At 41.8% G+C, this 19,990-nt stretch overlaps 1 protein-coding gene across 1 annotated transcript; it reads right to left on the bottom strand.

Moving 5' to 3' along the window:
* Positions 1 to 597: 597 nt before the first annotated feature.
* Positions 598 to 18,814, bottom strand: RBAK (RB associated KRAB zinc finger). Its single transcript, XM_065893473.1, has 5 exons — positions 18,327 to 18,814; positions 17,268 to 17,325; positions 6,734 to 6,860; positions 6,369 to 6,464; positions 598 to 2,724 (listed from the first exon to the last, which is right to left on the bottom strand). The coding sequence occupies exons 2-5, from the start codon at positions 17,280 to 17,282 to the stop codon at positions 818 to 820; spliced, it is 2,145 nt and encodes a 714-aa protein (XP_065749545.1). The 5' UTR covers positions 17,283 to 17,325; positions 18,327 to 18,814; the 3' UTR covers positions 598 to 817.
* Between the last annotated feature and the right edge of the window lie 1,176 nt (positions 18,815 to 19,990).

The following is a 19,990-nucleotide window of genomic DNA, read 5'->3' on the forward strand; positions in this document are numbered from 1 at the left end:
TGCATAGTTTATGAAAATAGTATTTTTAAGTCTTTTTTGCTCAAATGCAGTTGGAAACTTTACAAAAGTCACTGGTTCCTCTCTTGATGAAGCACTCATTAAAAACCATTTGTAAATGCCTCTAAAGAACAGAAAACTACATATTTAACTATTCTATACCTATCAAACACCTCACCAACAATATGTCCTACATTAGTACATTTTGCCATCTTAATACTCAAATAAGAATACTGCCTTTTCACAAATTATTCAAATCCCAACTTGCAGAGTTGCATAGAATTAATCACATTTTGGAAACGTGATAGAAACCGCCATACACATATTTAATGCTACGATCCTCATAATCAACTCCAGAAGATTTTAAAACTTCATTTTCTGCAATGAAGGTTTATTCAGAGCTGATAGCTTCTGATATCATTCCTTAAAACATCTGATTTTATATCAGAAATATGGCTTTTAGTATAACAATTTCTATGACAATGTATTTTCCACATTCATCACTTTGACAGGTTTCGCCTTGGTATGATTCCCTGATATGTGAATACAATTGGAATCCAAAATAAATATTAAATATTTATAGAGTTTCACTCTTGTATAAACTGTCTAGTGTCCAATGAGTTGTAGGGTCTTGCTGAAGGCTTTGCTTCTTGTTGCAGTTTTAGGGATTCTTCTCTATGAAAATTCATATTAGAATAAATCTAACATCTAAATGCTTTTCCTCATTCAGAAACATGAACTCTCAGACAGTGATATCTGACTCCCAACTGACTTCCCATACTCATTATGTGCAGAGGGTTTTCTAAAATGAGATCTGACTTCAGAGGAGCATTCCCATGTCAAGTACGTTCATATTCCCTCTCCTGTGAATTCTCTGATGGCTATTGAAGGCTGACCTGTGGTGGAACTTTTTCCCACATTCATTACATTCATAGGGCTTCTCTCCTGAATGAGTTCTATAATGCACAGTGAGGTATGACTTCTGAGAAAAGACTTTCCCACATTCGTTACATTCATAGGGCTTCTCTCCTGAATGGCTTCTATAATGTACGGTGAGGTTTGACATCCGAGAGAAAACTTTCCCGCACTTACTACATTCATAGGGCTTCTCTCCTGAATGAATTCTATGATGTATAGTGAGGTAAGACTTCTGAGAGAAGAACTTCCCACATTCATAACACTCGTAGGGTTTCTCTCCTGTGTGGACTCTTTGATGTCTAAAGAGGGATGAGTTATGGGAGAAGGTTTTCCCACATTCGTTACATCCGTAGGGCTTCTCTTCTGAATGACTTCTATAATGTATAGTATAGTATGACAGCTCAGAGAACAATTTCCCGCATATGTTACATTCATAGGACTTTTCCCCTTTGGGAAGTGACTGGTGCCCATCGAAGGCTGAATTTTCAAGTAAGGTTTTCCCACATTCACTACATTCATAGGGCTTCTCTCCTAAGTGAGTTGTGTGATGGTTGGTGAGATATGAGAACTTTCCACACTCACTACATTCGTGGGGTTTCTCATCTGTGTGTACTTTCCGATGTCTAATGAAGGCTGAGTTTAGATTGAAGGTTTTGCCACATTCATTGCATTCATAGGGCTTCTCTTCTAAATGACTTCTGTAATGGATAGTGAGGTATGACACCCGAGAAAAGAATTTCCCACATTCACTACACTGATAGGGTTTCTCTCCTGTGTGTGTTCTCTGATGTGTAATAAGGGTGGATTTTCGGTAATAGGATTTCCCACATTCATTACACTTATAAAGTTTCTCTCCCGTGTGCGTTCTCTGATGGTCACTGAGGGCTGACTTGCGGGAGAAGGATTTGCCACATTCATTACATGGATACGGTCTCTCTCCTGAATGGTTTCTCTGGTGTAAGGTGAGATGTGTCTTTTGGCAGAAGGTTTTCCCACATTCATTACATTCATAGGGTTTCTCCCCTGAGTGAGTCCTCAGGTGTTGAGTGAGGTGTAACTTCTGACAGAAGGTTTTTCCACACTCATTGCATTTATAGGGCTTCTCCTCTAAGTGTGATCTCCGATGTACGGTGAGGGTTCCTTTTTGGCTGAAGGATTTCCCACATACGTTACATTCGTAAGGTTTCTCTCCTGTGTGAGCCCTCTGGTGTATAATGAATTTTGACTTTTTACAGAAGGATTTCCCACACTCACTGCATTCAAAGGGCTTCAATTCCATCTGTGATCTCTGGTATACATTAAAACTTGACATCTGGATGAAGTCTGATCCAGAATCATTCCAATCATAGGGCTTCTCCCCCATATAAGCTCTCTTATGAGTAATGAAAACAGCTTCATTGTCTAAGGCTTCTGTGCATTCATTATATTCAAAGGGTTTCTCCAAAATACTAATTTTCTGAATACTTTCTTCATTTTGAGAAAAGGCTTCCCCATTTTGATGAAATTCATAGAGTTTCTCTCCATGAAATGTTTTCCCACATTCACTACACTCATCAGGTTTCTCTCTTGCATAGCTTCCATCACTAATAATTAATTCTGAAGTAGATCCCAAAGTCTTTCCACATGAGACACAATTACGAGACATTAGGTTTGAAGGAACAAGGCTTATTTCCATGTTATAAGTTTTGTCAAATGCAACCTCTCTCTCCTCAGTCAGGGTTCTGCTGTTGATAGAAACAGCTTGCCTTGAACATTCGTCTTTATTTTCTTGGGCTCTCTCCATCAGGTCATCAACTTTCCAGACTTCTTCTAAAAAGGAATAAAATTAAACAAACCTTGTGAATCTGAACATACCAGTTATAGAATGGAAGCAGTACTCAAGGGCCTGCTGTGGGCCTGACTCTGGCTTTAGGGTCAATCTCCACAAATAAAATTATCAGTATATAATCCTCTTTCCTCCTTGATTTGTCATATAAGACAAACAGACAGACATGGGGGGTGAGGGAGGGATGGGGAAGGGATGAGAGCAAGATAGGACTCAGCAGTAGAAGAAAGAGTAAATTCCCACTGAACACAAGTACCTTTGTTACTTTACAAATATGTTCAAAACTTTGGTAGGAAACGTGAAATAAACCCAAGAAATGATGAGCAGAGGACAAAGTCACTGAAGGGGTCCCAGATCGAGGCTGAAATGGGAGGACTGAGAGCAAGTGGGATTCGTGGGAAAGCAAGAACAATTACTGGATGTATAATCCTAGGAAATATTCAAGTATGGATTATGTTTGGGAGAAACAGATCACAATGTATATTAAACTATATAATATCACTTCATACCAAGATTAGCATGGTAACATGCTCACTAACCTAGACCCTTCCAAAATCTTTGCCTTTCTCTTCTGCACATAAATCCAAATAAACATTCTAAATGCTCTAATTTCCTCATGCTTAGAGACAGTCCCACAACCAGGGCTCCAACTCCCTTGCCCTGACTTACACTGACCTATAAGGAGAGACCCAGGCACATAAATGTCTGAAAGAAACCTAAGTAGACCAATCTCTCCAGTAAGATCAGCTCTCTGGAGAGTCCTGTGGTCTCCTTTAACACTAAGTGACTTGTCTACAACACAGTGCACAGTGGCTACAAGCACTGGGAGCCCACCTCCAATGCGTCATAGGCTGGGGGACCTGGGCAAGTTACTTAACTGTGATGCAGTTTTGCTCACCTGAAATGTGGACAAGAGCTCCTAACACATAGGGCTGGGTAAAGACTATTGATACATTAGTTAGCACATGTTAATGCTTAGAACAGTGACACAAAACAAATGCTCAGTAAGTTTTTCCGTGAATTTTCTTTCAATCTGCTGACTTAAATTTACCAAAACCAGTCATGTTCCTGACATAATACTATAGCTTAAGTCTGAATACAAACAAGAGTTCCCATACTCTCAGGTTTCATTTGGTGTAAAATCTTCAATATCAGATTTCTAAAGTAGCCCCTACAATATTAACTTTTATTTCCATGTACTTTACATGTTTTTGGATCTTCTGAACTATGTTTAGTTGCTCTCATCCACATTCAACACGACACTAACAGTTCTGGGCTCAGAAATCTACAACATCCCTGTGCCCAAATACCAGCAGGAAAAAAAAAAGTTATCCTTTACCAGTAAAATTTTCATTACCTAGATTCACAATATATATTCAAACTAGCATTGCACTCATCTTCCAAAAACACCTTCTGCTCCAGGAAGCCTGGGCACTGCCCTGCTCACGCCCAACCACAAGTCTGCACATGCTCTTGTTCACTCAACCTGACTTCCAGCCTGGTATGTACTCAAAACCTAGCTATGTTTCAGGAGAAGCCTTCAAATATTTATAAAGTCTCTTTCCAACTTTTTGAAGCTCTCCTTCCCTTAAATTTTAAAATAGCCTTAACACAAAGTTATATATCATGTATTTGATTATGAACATTCCATTTGAAAGCTAATTTTAAACTAGTTCATGCAGCTGTGCTCTCCTTTCCTAACTCAAACCTCTGCTTGTCAAAAGTAGTGACCACACTTGCTATTTTTTTTAATCTGTCCAATAGAAATTAAAGTAGTAGTTTCTAATCTGAATCAAATGGGGTGCTTTCAGGTTAGACTCTAACCCCCAGCTGTTTTTTCAGAATCCACAGTTCAGAATAAATTCTCTCTCAAAAGAAGCTCCTCAGTGAGCGAATGAAAAATCTACTGAGTATCTTCTACATGTTACACAGAAAAGCAGAGTACTAAGACCCTTCCTTTTTGTAGGGTTATAATTCAGGTCGAGAAAGGAGCTTAAGCGACAAACACTTGCCATTACACATCAGAGTGCACAATCCTGTGCTAACAACCACTACGTGGAGGGGCCGTGAAGAGAAGGGAAAGACTGGATGAAGAGCGAGAAATGAGGGAAACTTCAAGCAGGAGCTGAACTTTCAAGGTCAAATTTAAAGGATAAAGTTCTACAGATTCTGTTGGACAACAATGTGAATACAGTTAACACCAGTGAACTGTTCACTTAAAAATGGTTAAAATGGTAGATTTTATGGATTTTTTTTTTTTTTCCAAACTACAACTAAGGAAGGAAAAAAGGGAGAACAGAGGGAAAGAAGATGTATCATCTGGGAGAGCAGAGGGACAACTAAGCAGGGACAACTCTGCTTAGTTTAAATGGAAGACATTTAGATATCTAGACTAAATGGCATTTGACAAGAGTTGGGGGAAACAGGACATTCATTTTGATACGTAACACTGCACCACACTGTGGGGGATTGAGGAGAACTTAAATTCTACTTAAGAAGAAACAGAATAGTTATAGGCTTATCTTCTGAGCCTAGTGATAAGATCAACTGTATGTTTCAAATGAACAGATTTTGCAATTTCCAAATAGGATTCACTGTAATCCAGGTACGTATAAAAAAATACTGTTTACACCAATGTCAAAAGAAACTGAGAATATGCAGAAAAATTTTAAGGCATTTCACAAAAGACAAAAAACAGGAACAAGGCAGAAAAGACAAGTACAACGTAATAAATTAAGGGACTTGGGGAAGATGCACAGAATTTGTGGTTTGGAAAGGTCAGTTTATCATCAGATGTGCTAAGGAAGAAGGAAGTGGACGATCCTTCCTGTGCTATTGTTCTGTCAGGTAAGAGTTAAAGAGGCTACATACAGGTTACAGATGTTGGGTATCAATTTGGATGAGCAACATAAATAAAAAAGTCTTCAAAGTTGAGGCTAGATGAACGCTTTTATGGGATACAAAGAAGACTAAAGAAGTGGAAGACAGGTCCTAGGGGCTCCTGAGGAGGCCAGAGAAGAATGGGAATTCACTGATGAAATAAACTGTTCCTGAACATCTGCTGCCGACACAGGGATGGGCACACAGACGGGACAGGAAGGAGCACTTGGGAAAGAGGATGGCCCAACTCGTGCTGTGTCACTGAGGATGGGCTTCAGGGACAGTGACCAGTGCACCCACGGCGAGGAGGGGCCGACCCACAAGCGTAGGGAGGGGACCACGCTGGGTGTCTGAGGGCCTAGAGGGGGGCGTGAAACTGGGGTGGAACACAAGCCGGAGGCGTTTCACAGCAAGGAAGGAAAGAAAATGGAAGATAAAAAGAATGACCAGGAAAGTCTCCAGTTAACTTTTCTGTCAGACTTTTAAGTGCCTGAAAACAAAGGAATTCTGTGATAATAGGGAGGTTAGTCACGGACAGTATGAGAGGAAGAGGGAGTGAATGCACCCTCAGTCCTAGGAGACACAGAAATCCTGTAAAATGTAAGGCCGGTGCAAAATCAAAAAGGAAGCGTGCACATACATGCTGGAGGGCAAGTGCTATTGGTGCCAGGAGGTGAGATTTAGGGCATCTGTGGTCACTCCAGAGGACTGGAGTGACCATTTACAAATTCACACTCCACCACCTCACCTGGGTGAAACTGCCGTGGGAACTCGCCATCTGCTACCCAAGGCTCCTCTCCCTGCTCCAACTTGAGGATCACGTTCGGTTTGGTGCTGTCGTACCCTGTGGATGAGAAAGAGCCAACTTGGACCTGCTGCTTGGCTCTGGGTCTCCGAGTAGAAGGTGCTGCCTCAGAGGCCACAAAATAAAGCGTCTATTTTGCACCTAATCAAAATCAGAACCTTTTGATCGATAAGCAAATAAACAAATACTTTATCTGGTGCCCAGAAAAAATTAAACAGCCTCATCACTGATTTCTTCGAAGTCAAGCATAAAATCCTTAAACTGGAAGCCCCCACAGAGAAGCAACTCAGAAAGCAGGCTCTCCTCACCCACAGAGACCAGATGGCTGTAGTTCTCCAGCATCACGTCCCTGTAGGTTGTCTTCTCATCAGGGTCCAGCTGCTGCCACTCCTCCTGAGTGAAGTCCACGGCCACGTCCGTGAATGACACTGGCCCCTGCAATGGCACCGTGACGGGAACTGGGTGACGTGAAGAAGACTTATGGGGACAAGAGCTCACCCAGCTCACTGGGAAAGTCAACTGCGGACCCTGAAAACCTCATTGTTGTTACAGATCGTGGGAGGAAAACAAGCCATATTAGAAACACACTGCCTTTGGGTTCCTTAATGTGTCAAACAAACGAACCAGCCAAAAAACCTCTCAAACCAAAAAAAAAAACAGCTCCAATTTTGCAACTGAAGTATCTGAGTTCTGGGGACATAAGTTAATGAACCACCACTCCGGCTCTCACTCAAAGAGCTTACAGCCCGGCGAGGAGACACTGGCTAAGTGAACACGGACATTTCTCTCCTTGTTGCTCTCTTCAGCAGCCTCTGCTGGCTGGGCCCCCTCCCCCTCCCTTCTCATGCTGGCGTGGCCCAGGACTCGGGCCATTCCGGTTCAACTCTTTCATCCCCTGGCCCCTCCATTCTTACAGCCAGCTACCCGAAGCCATCTGCTTGGCTAAGTTTTCTAGTACTTCCTTCAAGCGGTATCTCAAACATCTTATTGTGGCAGCAATGAAAATCTGTTGCTTGAAAGACTGCCCGAGGTATTATCAGAGTGACACATACAAGGTGGAGCATGGTCTAACACGAGAGAAGTAAACTATTTTAATTTTATGTTGGCAGACTAGGCTCCGCAGGCTCAGCTGGGTGTTCTGCAGGATTCAGGGGAAAGAAGAGGACGCAGTGTAAAAAGTACCCATGGCAAAACCTGCAGCAGCGCCAATATTTAAGAGGTTGGCACAGGGCAGAGACCAAGAAGGCACTTTCTCGAGGGCAGCTTTTGGACAGGAAGAGTTGCCTCTAATTCAAGAGAGTAAACGAACATATGCAAGTATTGGGTTGGCCAAAATGTTCGTTCAGGAAACCCAAACAAACATTTTGGCCAACCCAATACTTTCCTGCCTCAAAAACAAGACAAAAAGCCAAATTCAAAGAAATATAAAAGTAGTGTTCTCATAAAAGCACTGGAACACAGAAGTTACCAACAGCAGGAATGTTTTTGAGGAAATTCTTGATTTATCAATAGAGCAGATGAGAAACCAGGACCACGGAACACACTCACATAGGGGCAGAGGCGGGACTGCAGCAAAAGTGACAGCAGGCTCGCCACCAGAGCCCTGGAAAATCTCCAGGCCCATCAAGAGGGCCTAGGGTTCCTGCAGCAGTAGAGTGACTGGTTGACAGAGGAATGACTCACACAATCAACCAAGCAGCTTGAGAGGCTTCCTGTTCTCACTGCACAGAGCAGCCAGATCCACTCAGACTGTGTCAACAGCCCCTGGCCGTGGGCTCGGGGGCCAGAGATGGAGCCGGGACCCCTGCAATGAGGGTGATCACACATTCACTGTCCAAACGGAAAACTGCTGTCTGGGACAAAGGATAAACCTGACAGGACACCAGGAAAGGAGGTGCAACCCAAGACTATGTCAGGCACGTCTGGACAAAAAGCCAACTGTTTCCATGTTGGACATGGACGTTTCTCCTAAAGCAACTCTTAGAAGACTACTCTCACCATAAAGCACCTGAGCAACTTAACCTTGTCTGCCGACTTGCCACCAGTTCAAAATGCAGTGGTGCCCACAGGTTCTGTGCATCAGAAGACACAGTTGACAAGGAACAAGGGAGATCACGGAATGGGAGAAAATATTCGCAAATCACGTATCTGCTAATCACGTATCGGTATCTAGAATATATATAAGGAAACCATAAACAAGATGAAAAGACAACCCTCAGAATGGGAGAAAATATTTGCAAATGAAGCAGCTGACAAGGGATTAAAAGCAGCTCATGCAGCTCAATATCAAAAAAACAAACAACCCAATCAAAAAATGGGTGAAAGAACACATGAAAACATGCTCAACATCACTAGTTACTAGAGAAATGCAAGTCAAAACTACAATGAGGTATCACCTCACACCGGTCAGGGTGACCATCATCAAAAAATCTACAAACAGTAAATGCTGGAGAGCTTCCCTGGTGGCGCAGTGGTTAAGAATCTGACTGTCAATGTAGGGGACACGGGTTCGAGCCCTGGTCCGGGAAGATCCCACATGCTGCAGAGCAACTAAGCCCGTGCGCCACAACTACTGAGCCTGCGCTCTAGAGCTCACAAGCCACAACTACAGAATCCCGTGCACCTAGAGCCCGTGCTCCCCAAGAGAAGCTACCGCAACCAAGAATAGCCCCCATTCACTGCAACTATAGAAAGCCTGCGCACAGCAATGAAGACCCAATGCAGCCAAAAATAAATAAAATAAATTAAAAAAAAACAAAAAACAATAAATGCTGGAGAGGATGTGGAGAAAAAAGGAACCCTCTTACACTGTTGGTGGGAATGTAAACTGATACAGCCACTACGGAGAACAGTATGGAGGTTCCTTAAAAACTAAAAATAGAACTACCATCTGACCCAGCAATCCCACTCCTGGGCATATACCTGGAGAAAACCATAATTCAAAAAGATACATGCACCCCAGTGTTCATTGCAGCACTATTTACAACAGCCAGAACATGGAAGTAACCTAAATGTCCATCAACAGAGGAATGGATAAAGAAGATGTGGTACATATATACAATGGAATATTACTCAGCCATAAAAAGGAACAAAATTGTGCCATTTGCAGAGACGTGGATGGACCTAGAGACTGCCAGAGTGAAGTCAGAAAGAGAAAACTATCATATGATATCACTTATATGTGGAATCTAGAAAAATGATACAGATGAACTTATTTGCAAAGCAAAAATAGAGACACAGATGTAAAGAATGTATGGATACCAAGGGGGTAGGGGGCGACAGGATGAATTGGGAGGTTAGGATTGACATATATACACTACTATGTATAAAATATATAACTAATGAGAACCTACTGTATATCACAGGGAACTCTACTCAATGCTCTGTGGAAGGAAATCCAAAAAACAGGGGATATATGTATAGCTGATTCACTTTGCTGTACAGCAGAAATTAACACAACACTGTAAATTTATACTCCAATAAAAATTAAAAAAATATTTAGAATATACAGAGAACTCCTAAAACTCAAAACAACAGTTTTAAAACAGATTAAGTGAAATAAATAAAATAAAATTTTGAAAATAGGCAAAGCACCTGAATAGACATTTCTCCAAATAAGTTTTACAAATGACCAATAAGCATATGAAAAAGATGTTGAACATCACTAATAATTAGGGAAATGAAAATCAAAACTATGAGCTACCACCTCATACCCATTAGGATCGCTACTATAAAAAAACCGAGAAAATTACAAGTGTTGGAGAAACTGGAACCCTTGTGCACTGTTAGTGAAAATGTAAAATGGTGCAGCTGCTGTGGAAAACAGCATGGTGGTTCTTCAAAAAATGAAAAACAGAATTGACATATGATCCAGCAATTCCACTTCTGGGTCTATACCCCCCAAGAATGAAAGCAAAGACTTAAAGAGGTACCTGTACACCTAGGTTCACAGGAGCATTATTCACAACAGCTAAAATGTGGGAATAACCCAAGTGTCCATCGATGGACAAATGGTTAACAAAATGTAATATACATATACAGTGGAGTATGATTCAGCCTTAAAAAGGCAGGAAATTCTGACATCTGCTACCACATGAATGAATTTTAAGGACATTAAGCGGAGTGAAATGAGCTTAATGGAAGGACAAATACTGTAGGATTCCGCTTAGATGAGGTATTTAGTCAAAATACTAGAGACAGAGTAAAATGGTGGTTGCCATGGGCTGCGGAGGGAGAAATGGGAAGTTACTGTTTACTGGGGGCAGAGTGTCAGTTCTGGAAGATGAGAAACACTCTCGAGGTGGATAGTGGTGATGACTGCACATTATGAATGGCCTTAATACCACTCTACTGTACACTTAAAAATGGTTAGGATGGGTGGGAGGGAGACGCAAGAGGGAGGAGATATGGGGATATATGTATCCGTATAGCTGATTCATTTTGTTATAAAGCAGAAACTAACACACCCTTGTAAAGCAATTATACTCCAATAAAGATGTTAAGAAAAAAAGGTTAGGATACTAAATTTATGTTATGTGTATTTTACCACAATAAAAAAAAGTGGAAGGAAAAAAAATGCAGTGATGCCTCTCTAATTACACACCCCTACCCACTCCCTTACAGAGCTTCTGCAGCCATCCCCTCCACAAAAGAAAGATGAATGAAATGGGATCATGGGTTGAGTGTGTTCACATTAGTTATTAGTAATTCTCTCAAAAAGTGAAATTAAGAATCATCAGCTAATTGAGAAAACAACATAAATAAAGGATAAGCATCAGGATGAACAACTCGACAATGACTGAACCAAATTCACAAAGGAAACAACTTGCATTTGTGTCTACTGATTTATATTTTTTAATAAATTAAGCAGGATATTACTTCCAGAAAATGAGAACATTCTGCTAAGAAAAAGCCACTGGGGAATACTTAGAAATTAAAGACTGGATTGTTAAATTTTTAAGAAATCCTCAAGTAAGAAGCTTGAATAATAAATGGGACATAGAATAGATAACTTAGGAAATCTCTCTGAAAACAAGAAATTGAAATGATGAAATTTTGAGATATTGAAGCCAGATCCAACTTCAACATTTTCAGAAAGAGATTATAGATGATGAACAAGAAATCATCAAAGGCAGAATGGAAAAGGATTCCTGAGGTGAAGATCATAAAAATAAACAAACAAAACAAAACAAAACCTCATCAAAAGGGGCCATATAATCTGCAAAGAAAAATACTGGGGAAACAGATCAAGAAATTTCCTGATAAAACATCCAAAATTTAAAAATTAGAGGGAACTCCCTGGTGGTCCAATGGTTGGGACTTGGCGCTTTTGCTACAGGGGTCTGGGTTCAATCCCTGGTTGGGGAGCTGGTATCTCGCAAGCTGCACAGCCAAAAAAAAGAAAAAGAAAAGGGGGGGGAATCCTAAAAAGTTACAGAGTGAGTGAAAAAAATACACTAGTTACCGTGGAAACTCACATTCTAATTCTCAACCAAGAGAAAACAATGGAGAACGCCCACAACTTTTAAGGAAAAAGGATTTTGAACCTAGAACTGTACACCAAGCCAAACTATCATTTAAGTCTAAAGACACTATAAAGGTATTTTAAGAAAAGCAAGACAATTTTTGTTGAAGAAAACAGTTTCCTTAAAACAGTCAGTGACAAACTCCTCTGAAACCCGAGAGCTCCAACAAAGACGAACATGGGGATGTAGGAACCTCACTGAATGACCAGCAAAATGGGTTCTCAGTTGTCGGAAGGAGCACTTGTTGGGACTGTAAACATTTAACTTGTATTTTGGAAGGGAAGTGCTCAGTAAACATGTTCTATTATCCTACTGTTTATACAGGGATTTCACCCACTGGTACAGCCACATCTGTGCAGGTCTCACAGCTGAGATTCCCCAAGAGAGCCTAAGATTATCCCAAGGTAAGCCAAATGAGCTTTAAAGTATAATAACCTTCTGGGTTAAGGCAGTCCAGAAGGCAAGAAGTGGCAGGGGTTAGAAGACTGACCAATCAAGCAAATAAATTAAATTACGTATCAATATTGCTTCTATCGACACAAGTATCCAAAATGAAATATTAGCGAACAAAATCCAATACCACATTGAAAAGAAAATACGTAATTACCTAAACAGGACTTACTCCAAGCATACAGACTGGCTTAATATTTGGAAATCCATTAATACAATATGCCATTATAATATAGCTAAGAAGAAAAATCTTACATTTCCGAAGATGCTGAAAAGAACTCTGACAATATTCAAACGCATACCTAATTAAAAATTTAAAAAAACCCTCAAGATAATAGGAATTGATGGATACTTCACCAACATGAATATACCTATGTATACACATATTCATACCCTAATGTGCACAGTACGTGTGATACATATACACGCGGGTATATACATACACACACTTTGTTGAGTCCAGACACAAACACATATCTATGCTTCAGTCCTCTTAGTTCTAAAGTCAGGACTTACTTAATGGGTAAACAATAGACACATTCTCACAAAGATTAGAAACAAGGCAAAATGCTCATTATCTCCAATCAGAGAAAACAATTAAAGGCCTAATAAGCAATAAGAAAAAGTGAAACTATTTCTATTCACGGATGATATACTATACCTAGAAAACTCAGAGAATCAACAATGGAACCAAATCAGTAAAAAGAATGCTGTTAGGTCACAATATATAGTTAACACACATAAAGACAACAGCCCTCATTATGTAAAAAAGAGTAAAAAGATGTAATTCAAGTGTACACACAGTTTACAATAGCAATAGAAAAAAACTCTTAATAAGAAATAAACAAAATCTATACTAGAAAATTTTTAAAACACTCCTGAAAGACAGAGAAGTAGACCTGAACAAATGGAATGATTCTCCTTGTTCTTGAACAGACTGTGAAGCACAATAAAAGGAGGCATGCCCTCACCAAGATGTATCAAAATCAAATGACTAAAAACTAGTGATAAAAAATAAAGAAATAAAGACACAGAGGAACAAAGATGAGGATGACATCAGATTTCTCTTGGAATCAATGTAAGCAAGAAGCCAGTGGAGGAACACATTTAAAGTACTGGAGGATAAAAAAAAAACAGCAATAATCTCTTTAAAAGTGAAGGCAAAATAAAGATATTTTCAGACATACAAGAGCCATAAGAATTCATTATCAACTAGAAGAAATGTTAAAGAAAGTCCTTCAGGCAGAAGGAAAATGACAGCAGATAAAAATGTGGATCTACACAACAGAATGAAGCACCAGAAATGGTAACTATGTATTTTCTCTCATTATTTAAATCTCTTTAAAAGATTAATTAAAAATGACAATGTATCAGGAAATCCCTGGTGGTCCAGTGGTTAGAACTCAGAACTTTAACTGCAGGGGCCCATGTTCAATCCCTGGTCGGGGAACTGAGATCCCACTAGTCACTCGGTTTGATAAAAAAACAAACAAACAACAACAAAAAACCCAATGTATTGTGGGACTGGTATTACCTGTAAAAATAAAATGCAACAACAGTATAAAGACCAAGATGGGAAAAATGGAACTGTAGCTAAGTGATCAGGCATATTACTTGAAGATAAACTATAATAATTAAAGCTACATACTATAAACACTAAAGCACACACTAAAATAACAAGTGTTATGGCTAATAACCCAACAAAGGATATAAAATGGAATCACAAAAAATAGTCAATCAAACAGAAGGAAGACAAAGAAGATGGGACAAATAGAAAATAAAGACAACAGACTATAACCTAACTGGTTGTATCAATATTCACTTTACAAGTAAATAATCTAAACACCCCAATTAATAGACAGAAATTATCAAATTGGATAAAAAAAAGAAGACCTAACTATATGCTGTCTACAGCACTGTACTTCACATATAAAGATGCAAATAGGTTAAAAGTAACAGGACAGAATAAGACATAGCACACCAACACTACTCAAAAGAAAGCTGGAATGGCTTTATAAGTATCAGAGATTCCATTTCACAGCACAGACCATTACCAGGATAAAGGAGGCCAATTCACAACAACAAAGTGGTTAATTAATCAAGAGGACCTAATAATCTTAAATGGTTAGGTATCTTCTCACAAAATTCATGAAGCAAAAACTGACAGAATTGCAAGGAGAAACAGACAAAACATAATCGCAGGAGATTTCAATTCCCCCTCTCTCACGACTCATGGGACAAGTCGGCAGAAGGTTAGCAAGGATATGGTGTACCTGCCAAACATTCCCAACTTGATGTTACTGACATTTAGAGAACACTCCACCCACGGAGAGCAGAACAGGCACCCTTCTCAAGTGCACGTGGAGCTTCTCCGAGAGAGACCTATTCTGGGTCATAAATCTTAAAAGAGTCATTATTTATGTAGTGTTCCTGCCGAAAAATCACCATCTAAATCTATGAAAAAACATCGGGGAAACATAAATTCAAAGAATTCTACAAAATAATTGGCCTGTATTCTTCAATTACTATAATGGCATTGAGAAACTATTCCGTATTAAACAGACTTAAAAAGCATGAAAACTAAGTGCAATTCATAATTCCGGACTGCGTCCTCCATCAAAAATTAAAAATTGCTATAAAGGAAATTACTGGGAAAACTGACAAAACTGGAAGTTGGATGACTGGATGAACTGTAAAGTATTATATCAAGGGGACTTCCCTGGTGGTCCAGTGGTAAAGAATCCACCTTACAATGCAGGGGATGTGGGTTCGATCCCTGGTCAGGGAACTAGGACCCCACATGCAGCAGGGCACCTAAACCCACGCACCACAAGTACTCAGCTCAGGCGCCTCAACTAGAGCCCTCGTGCCGCAAACTGCAGAGCCCACAAGCTCTGGAAAAGGAGCGTTACAGCTAGAGAGCCGACACGCCCTGAAGCCGGTGTGACAAAACTAGAGAAGAGAAAACCCCCATGCCACAACTAGAGAGAAGCCCACGCGCCACAACAAAGAGCTCGCTCACCACAACTAAGACCTGATGCAGCCAAAAATAAGTAATAAATAAATAAATAAAAATAAAGTATTGTATCAGGAACTTGCCTGGTGGTCCAGTGTGTAAGACTCCCAATGCAGGGGGCCTGGGGTCGATCCCTGGTTGGGGAACTAGATCCTGCATGCATGCCGCAACTAAGAAGCCTGCATGCTGCAACTCAGGGTCTGCATGCTGCAACTAAGACATGGCACAGCCAAAATGAATAAATTTTAAAAATTTTTTGAAAAAATAAATAAAGTATTATATCAATGTAAAATTTCCTGAATTCAGTTACCTCTGGCAAGCATACATAAGAAAATATTCTTGATCTTAGGAGATACAACTGAGACATTACAGGGTAAAGGGGCATGACACACTCTCAAACGGTTCAGAAAAAAATATGTTAAAACAATTGCAATGCAGTCAACACAATTCAAGGCTAATCAACTGCAACATATGGGCTCTATTTGTATCCTCATTGAAAAGAAAACTGAAAAACATGTAGAAAATTGTGAAACTTTGAACACTGATATTAAGAAAAAATGGTATTGTGGGTTATCCCCACCCACTTTTTAAAAGACTCATTATTGTTTAAAGATACATACAGAAAAGCAAGTGAATTTTTTCTAAAGAATTTTTAAATGAATATTTATTTTTAATTAATTTTATTTATTTATTTTTGGCTGTGTTGGGTCTTTGTTGCTGCGTACAGGCTTTCTCTAGTTGCGGTGCGTGGGCTTCTCATTGCGGTGGCTTCTCCTGTTGCGGAGCATGGGCTCTAGGCACGCAGGCTTCAGCAGTTGTGGCACAAAGGCTCAGTAGTTGTGGCTCGGGGGCTCTAGAGCGCAGGCTCAGTAGCTGTGGTGCACGGGCTTAGTTGCTCTGCGGCATGTGGAATCTTCCCGGACTAGGGCTCAAACCCATGTCCCCTGCACTGGCAGGCGGATTCTTAACCATTGTGCCACCAGGGAAGTCCCAAATGAATTTTTTTTAAAGTCAAGAAAAGGGAGACTCCATGAGTTTGGCAGTAACAGATGTCAAAGGCAGATGGATGGTCAGGAGAGGTAAGGACCTGAAAATATCCACTGGATTTGACTATAATTAGGTCACTGCTAATCTTTACCAACAGATTCAGGAGAGTGGTAAGGACAAAACCAAGACACCAAGAATTGAAATGGGAATGGGAAGTGAAAACACCCTACTGGAGAATATCTGTCTGTACTGTGTGCTGTACAACCCCCCAAAAACACACTAGGATGAGAAGGCCATTCCATGACTTAGGTTTTAGCCTTGGACTAAATAGTAAAAATGTAAACAGGTCTACTTGGATCACAATATTTTGGAGCCTCGAAAAATCACATGCACCAAGTTCCCGTTGGGCAGCAGGCCCACTGCTAAGATAAACAATAAGTCTAAGTCATATACTGAAATGATTTGATGCCTGTTATTAGGAGAGCTATCCACAATTATTTCAACTTCAACAAACAAATTTTTCCAGGTCTTAGGAAATCTTTGAAACCCACAAGTAACAAAAATGCTTTCTTCTTATAGTCAACACAAATCACACGATGGATGGTATTTCCCTTTTTCTATAACTGTCAAGAACATGAGTCATATTTGCAGCTCAATTCCAGTAGCCTTAAAGCATCATACTACCTATATGTGTGAACCTGACAACAACTAGGTGCCGCCCTGACTCTGTAACAACTGTATTTTATGTGATAATGTCTTTTACCTATTTCTACCTTCACGTTTTAAAATGTGGATCCTTATACACCTCCTAAAATGCATTACAAAACAAAGTGGGGGAATACATACACCGACAGGAAAACTCACCTGGGATTCATTCATTTTCTGCTGCTCTTGGAAAAATCGTAGACTGTAAACGGTGGACCTAGAGGAAGGGAAGCAAGTAACTGAAGTGCTGAGTAACCTGACCTGCCCAGGCAGGAACCTCCTGCATCAGGACCATCAAAGAAAGTCCAATAAAATGACACCCTATGAACATTCAAGAGGCTAAAAGGGTCCTACAAGAGAAACACACACCTGTACCTTTCCAACACCAACACGATCAAGTTACTCTCATTGGTGAATATGAATGACTGTTTCAAAGAGTTAAATTAAAAATGCAAATAAAAAAATTTCCCTGTGACACTACTTAAGTATTTTCTTATTGTCTCTTTAAATTGATTAAAATCAAAGATTCCACAGTAAGGGAGAATGTAAGGTCTCAAAAGTGGGATAAACGTGCTTCAAGGCACTGCACTGTTTGTAAATCATCTGACTCAATTTGGTTACCGCTGCACTTCTGAGTGTTTTATTATGAAACTGACTCTAAGTGGACAGAACACCTGCCCCAGGAGTTTGGAGTCCTGTTAGCGACCCCACATGCACACCCGGTGAGGATCTGGGACAAGTCACCTCCCTTCTCAGGCCCAATCTCTTCCTTCCTCAAGCGAGGCAGCAGAAGAGAAGCCTTGCAGATTCACGCTGCACTAACTACACTGTGCGACTCCACAGGGCACAACCCAGGGGGGCAGCGGACGCTTAGCTTAGACAACCAAGGTGCTGATGGGCCTTGAGAGACACGTGCGAGATGCCGAGACGGCGACAGGAGGACAAGGAGGATCGGGGTTGGACGGAGGGGTGGACGCGCCACGTCCCGGCCGAGCCTGCGGCCCCTGCTCCCCCAGGACACCGGGTGCTCACAAGTCCTAGGGGAGCCCCATCCGGAGCTCCCGGCCCTGCCCTCCAGCCCGGCCCATCCACCTCGGGGAAGCGGTCAAACCCTCCCGGTCGCTCTCCCGCGGGGCCCGGGGCGAGCTACCCCAAGTCCCGCTCTCCAACGGCCGCAGGGTCCACAACCGCCTGCAGGCCCGCAGACGCAACACCTACCCCGTCGGGACTAGCTGACCGGCCCCGGGCTCCCGAGGCTCCGGTCCGGGGGCTGCTCTTCCGGCGCGCTCCTCTCTCGGATACCTCCGCTCCGCCTCCCGAGACCACTGGGCCAGAGGAGCCGGCTCTGGGCCTACGGCACAAGCTCCCTTCAGGCCCACGTCCCTCCCGGGACCTCGCTGTGCCGCGCGCTGCAGACTGCCTGGCACTGCGCCGCCGCCGCCGCCGCCCGGCCGGCCCCTCCGGCCCAGCCCGCGGGCTCCGGAGCTCGCGCTCGGGGGTCCTCGTTCCAGCCTCTGCCCAGCCCACGCGAACCCTCGCCCACACAGCCCGCGCCCTCTGGGTGCCGGCTGGGCCAGACGGCGTCCACCCCTTCAGGCCCCGGAATCCTCGCCCGCCGGAGGCCACAGCTTGGGAACGAAAGCAAGCGGTGACCTGGGCACGGATAGGAAACAAGAGCGGCGCGGCGCAGCGGCGGTGCGCGTGCGCGAACACGCACACAGGATGAGGCGCACTAGCGCAGGAGGACGCCGGAAGTCCGCCTGCCAAGGCCCGCCCCGGAGAGCGAGACAAATACCAGGACTCTATTTCCCAGAAGTCTCCGCGCCGTCAAGTTAGGGAACGTCTTAAATATCTCCATCTCATCTGGCGGTGAAGAGGTGCTGTGGTGAGAAGTTGGGCCGCCTGGACCAGGGACTCAAATTTCCCCTTACTTTAAGGCAACGTCTGTTATGTCACCGCTTCTCGAGGACTCTTACCTGTGTCCTGGTGCGCTAATCTTTTCCTTACCTTGAATGCTTAAGTCTTAGAATAAGTGTCCACAGACAACTGATAAATAAGGGAAAGGAGTTTATCATGTTAGCTTACTATCATAGTGAGCTATTTAATCAAAATATTAGTGAATAGAACTTAGCGTTAACATAATAGAGTATTAGCCTAGGATACCTTCCTCCCCCTCATAGGGAAAAAGAAACATAGGCTTTCCAAACCATTTTTAATTCGTGAAAACTGTAGAAAAAATCATAAAATACAGAATTGAAAGAAGAAAATTACCCATACCTTTACTTCCTGAAGAGGATTATGTGTGTGGGAAAAAAATTGTGTGTTTCAATGGACAACTAAGCATCATTTGGAGGACATCGCTCTGCGTTGACTTCAGCCCTCTCTTTGTCTTCGAGCTGTTTTACACGTCTTCGAAGGTTGTAGGTAACATGAAATTCTGTCCACTTGGTAGGAAGTTCAGTTGACTCGCCAAACCCCTACCCAGGAAGAATCCAATTTTGCCTTCATTTCTTTATTTACATATTCATTTCAGTAGTCCTGATCTGTAATGTGTCTGTTTCTCAGATTCTCTTTTGAACCGGTTATAACAGCTGCAGGTTCCCTCTTGAATGAAATAAAATACTTAGCCTGTGCTCATTTTTATATCTGTATGAGAGTCACGATCTCACCCTTATTTTCTTTTTAAGATTTATTATTTATTTATTTATTTATTTTATTTACCTTTGGCTGCATCAGGTCTTAGTTGCAGCAGGTGGGCTCTTTGTTGTGGAGCTTGGGCTTCTCTCTACTTGTGGTGCGAGGGCTTCTCTCTAGTTGTGGCGGGCAGGTTTTCTCTCTTTAGTTGTGGCACACGGGCTCCAGGGCACGTGAGCTCTGTAGCT

This window comes from Phocoena phocoena, chromosome 15 (genome assembly GCF_963924675.1).
Source record: "Phocoena phocoena chromosome 15, mPhoPho1.1, whole genome shotgun sequence".
Classification (NCBI taxonomy): domain Eukaryota; kingdom Metazoa; phylum Chordata; class Mammalia; order Artiodactyla; family Phocoenidae; genus Phocoena; species Phocoena phocoena.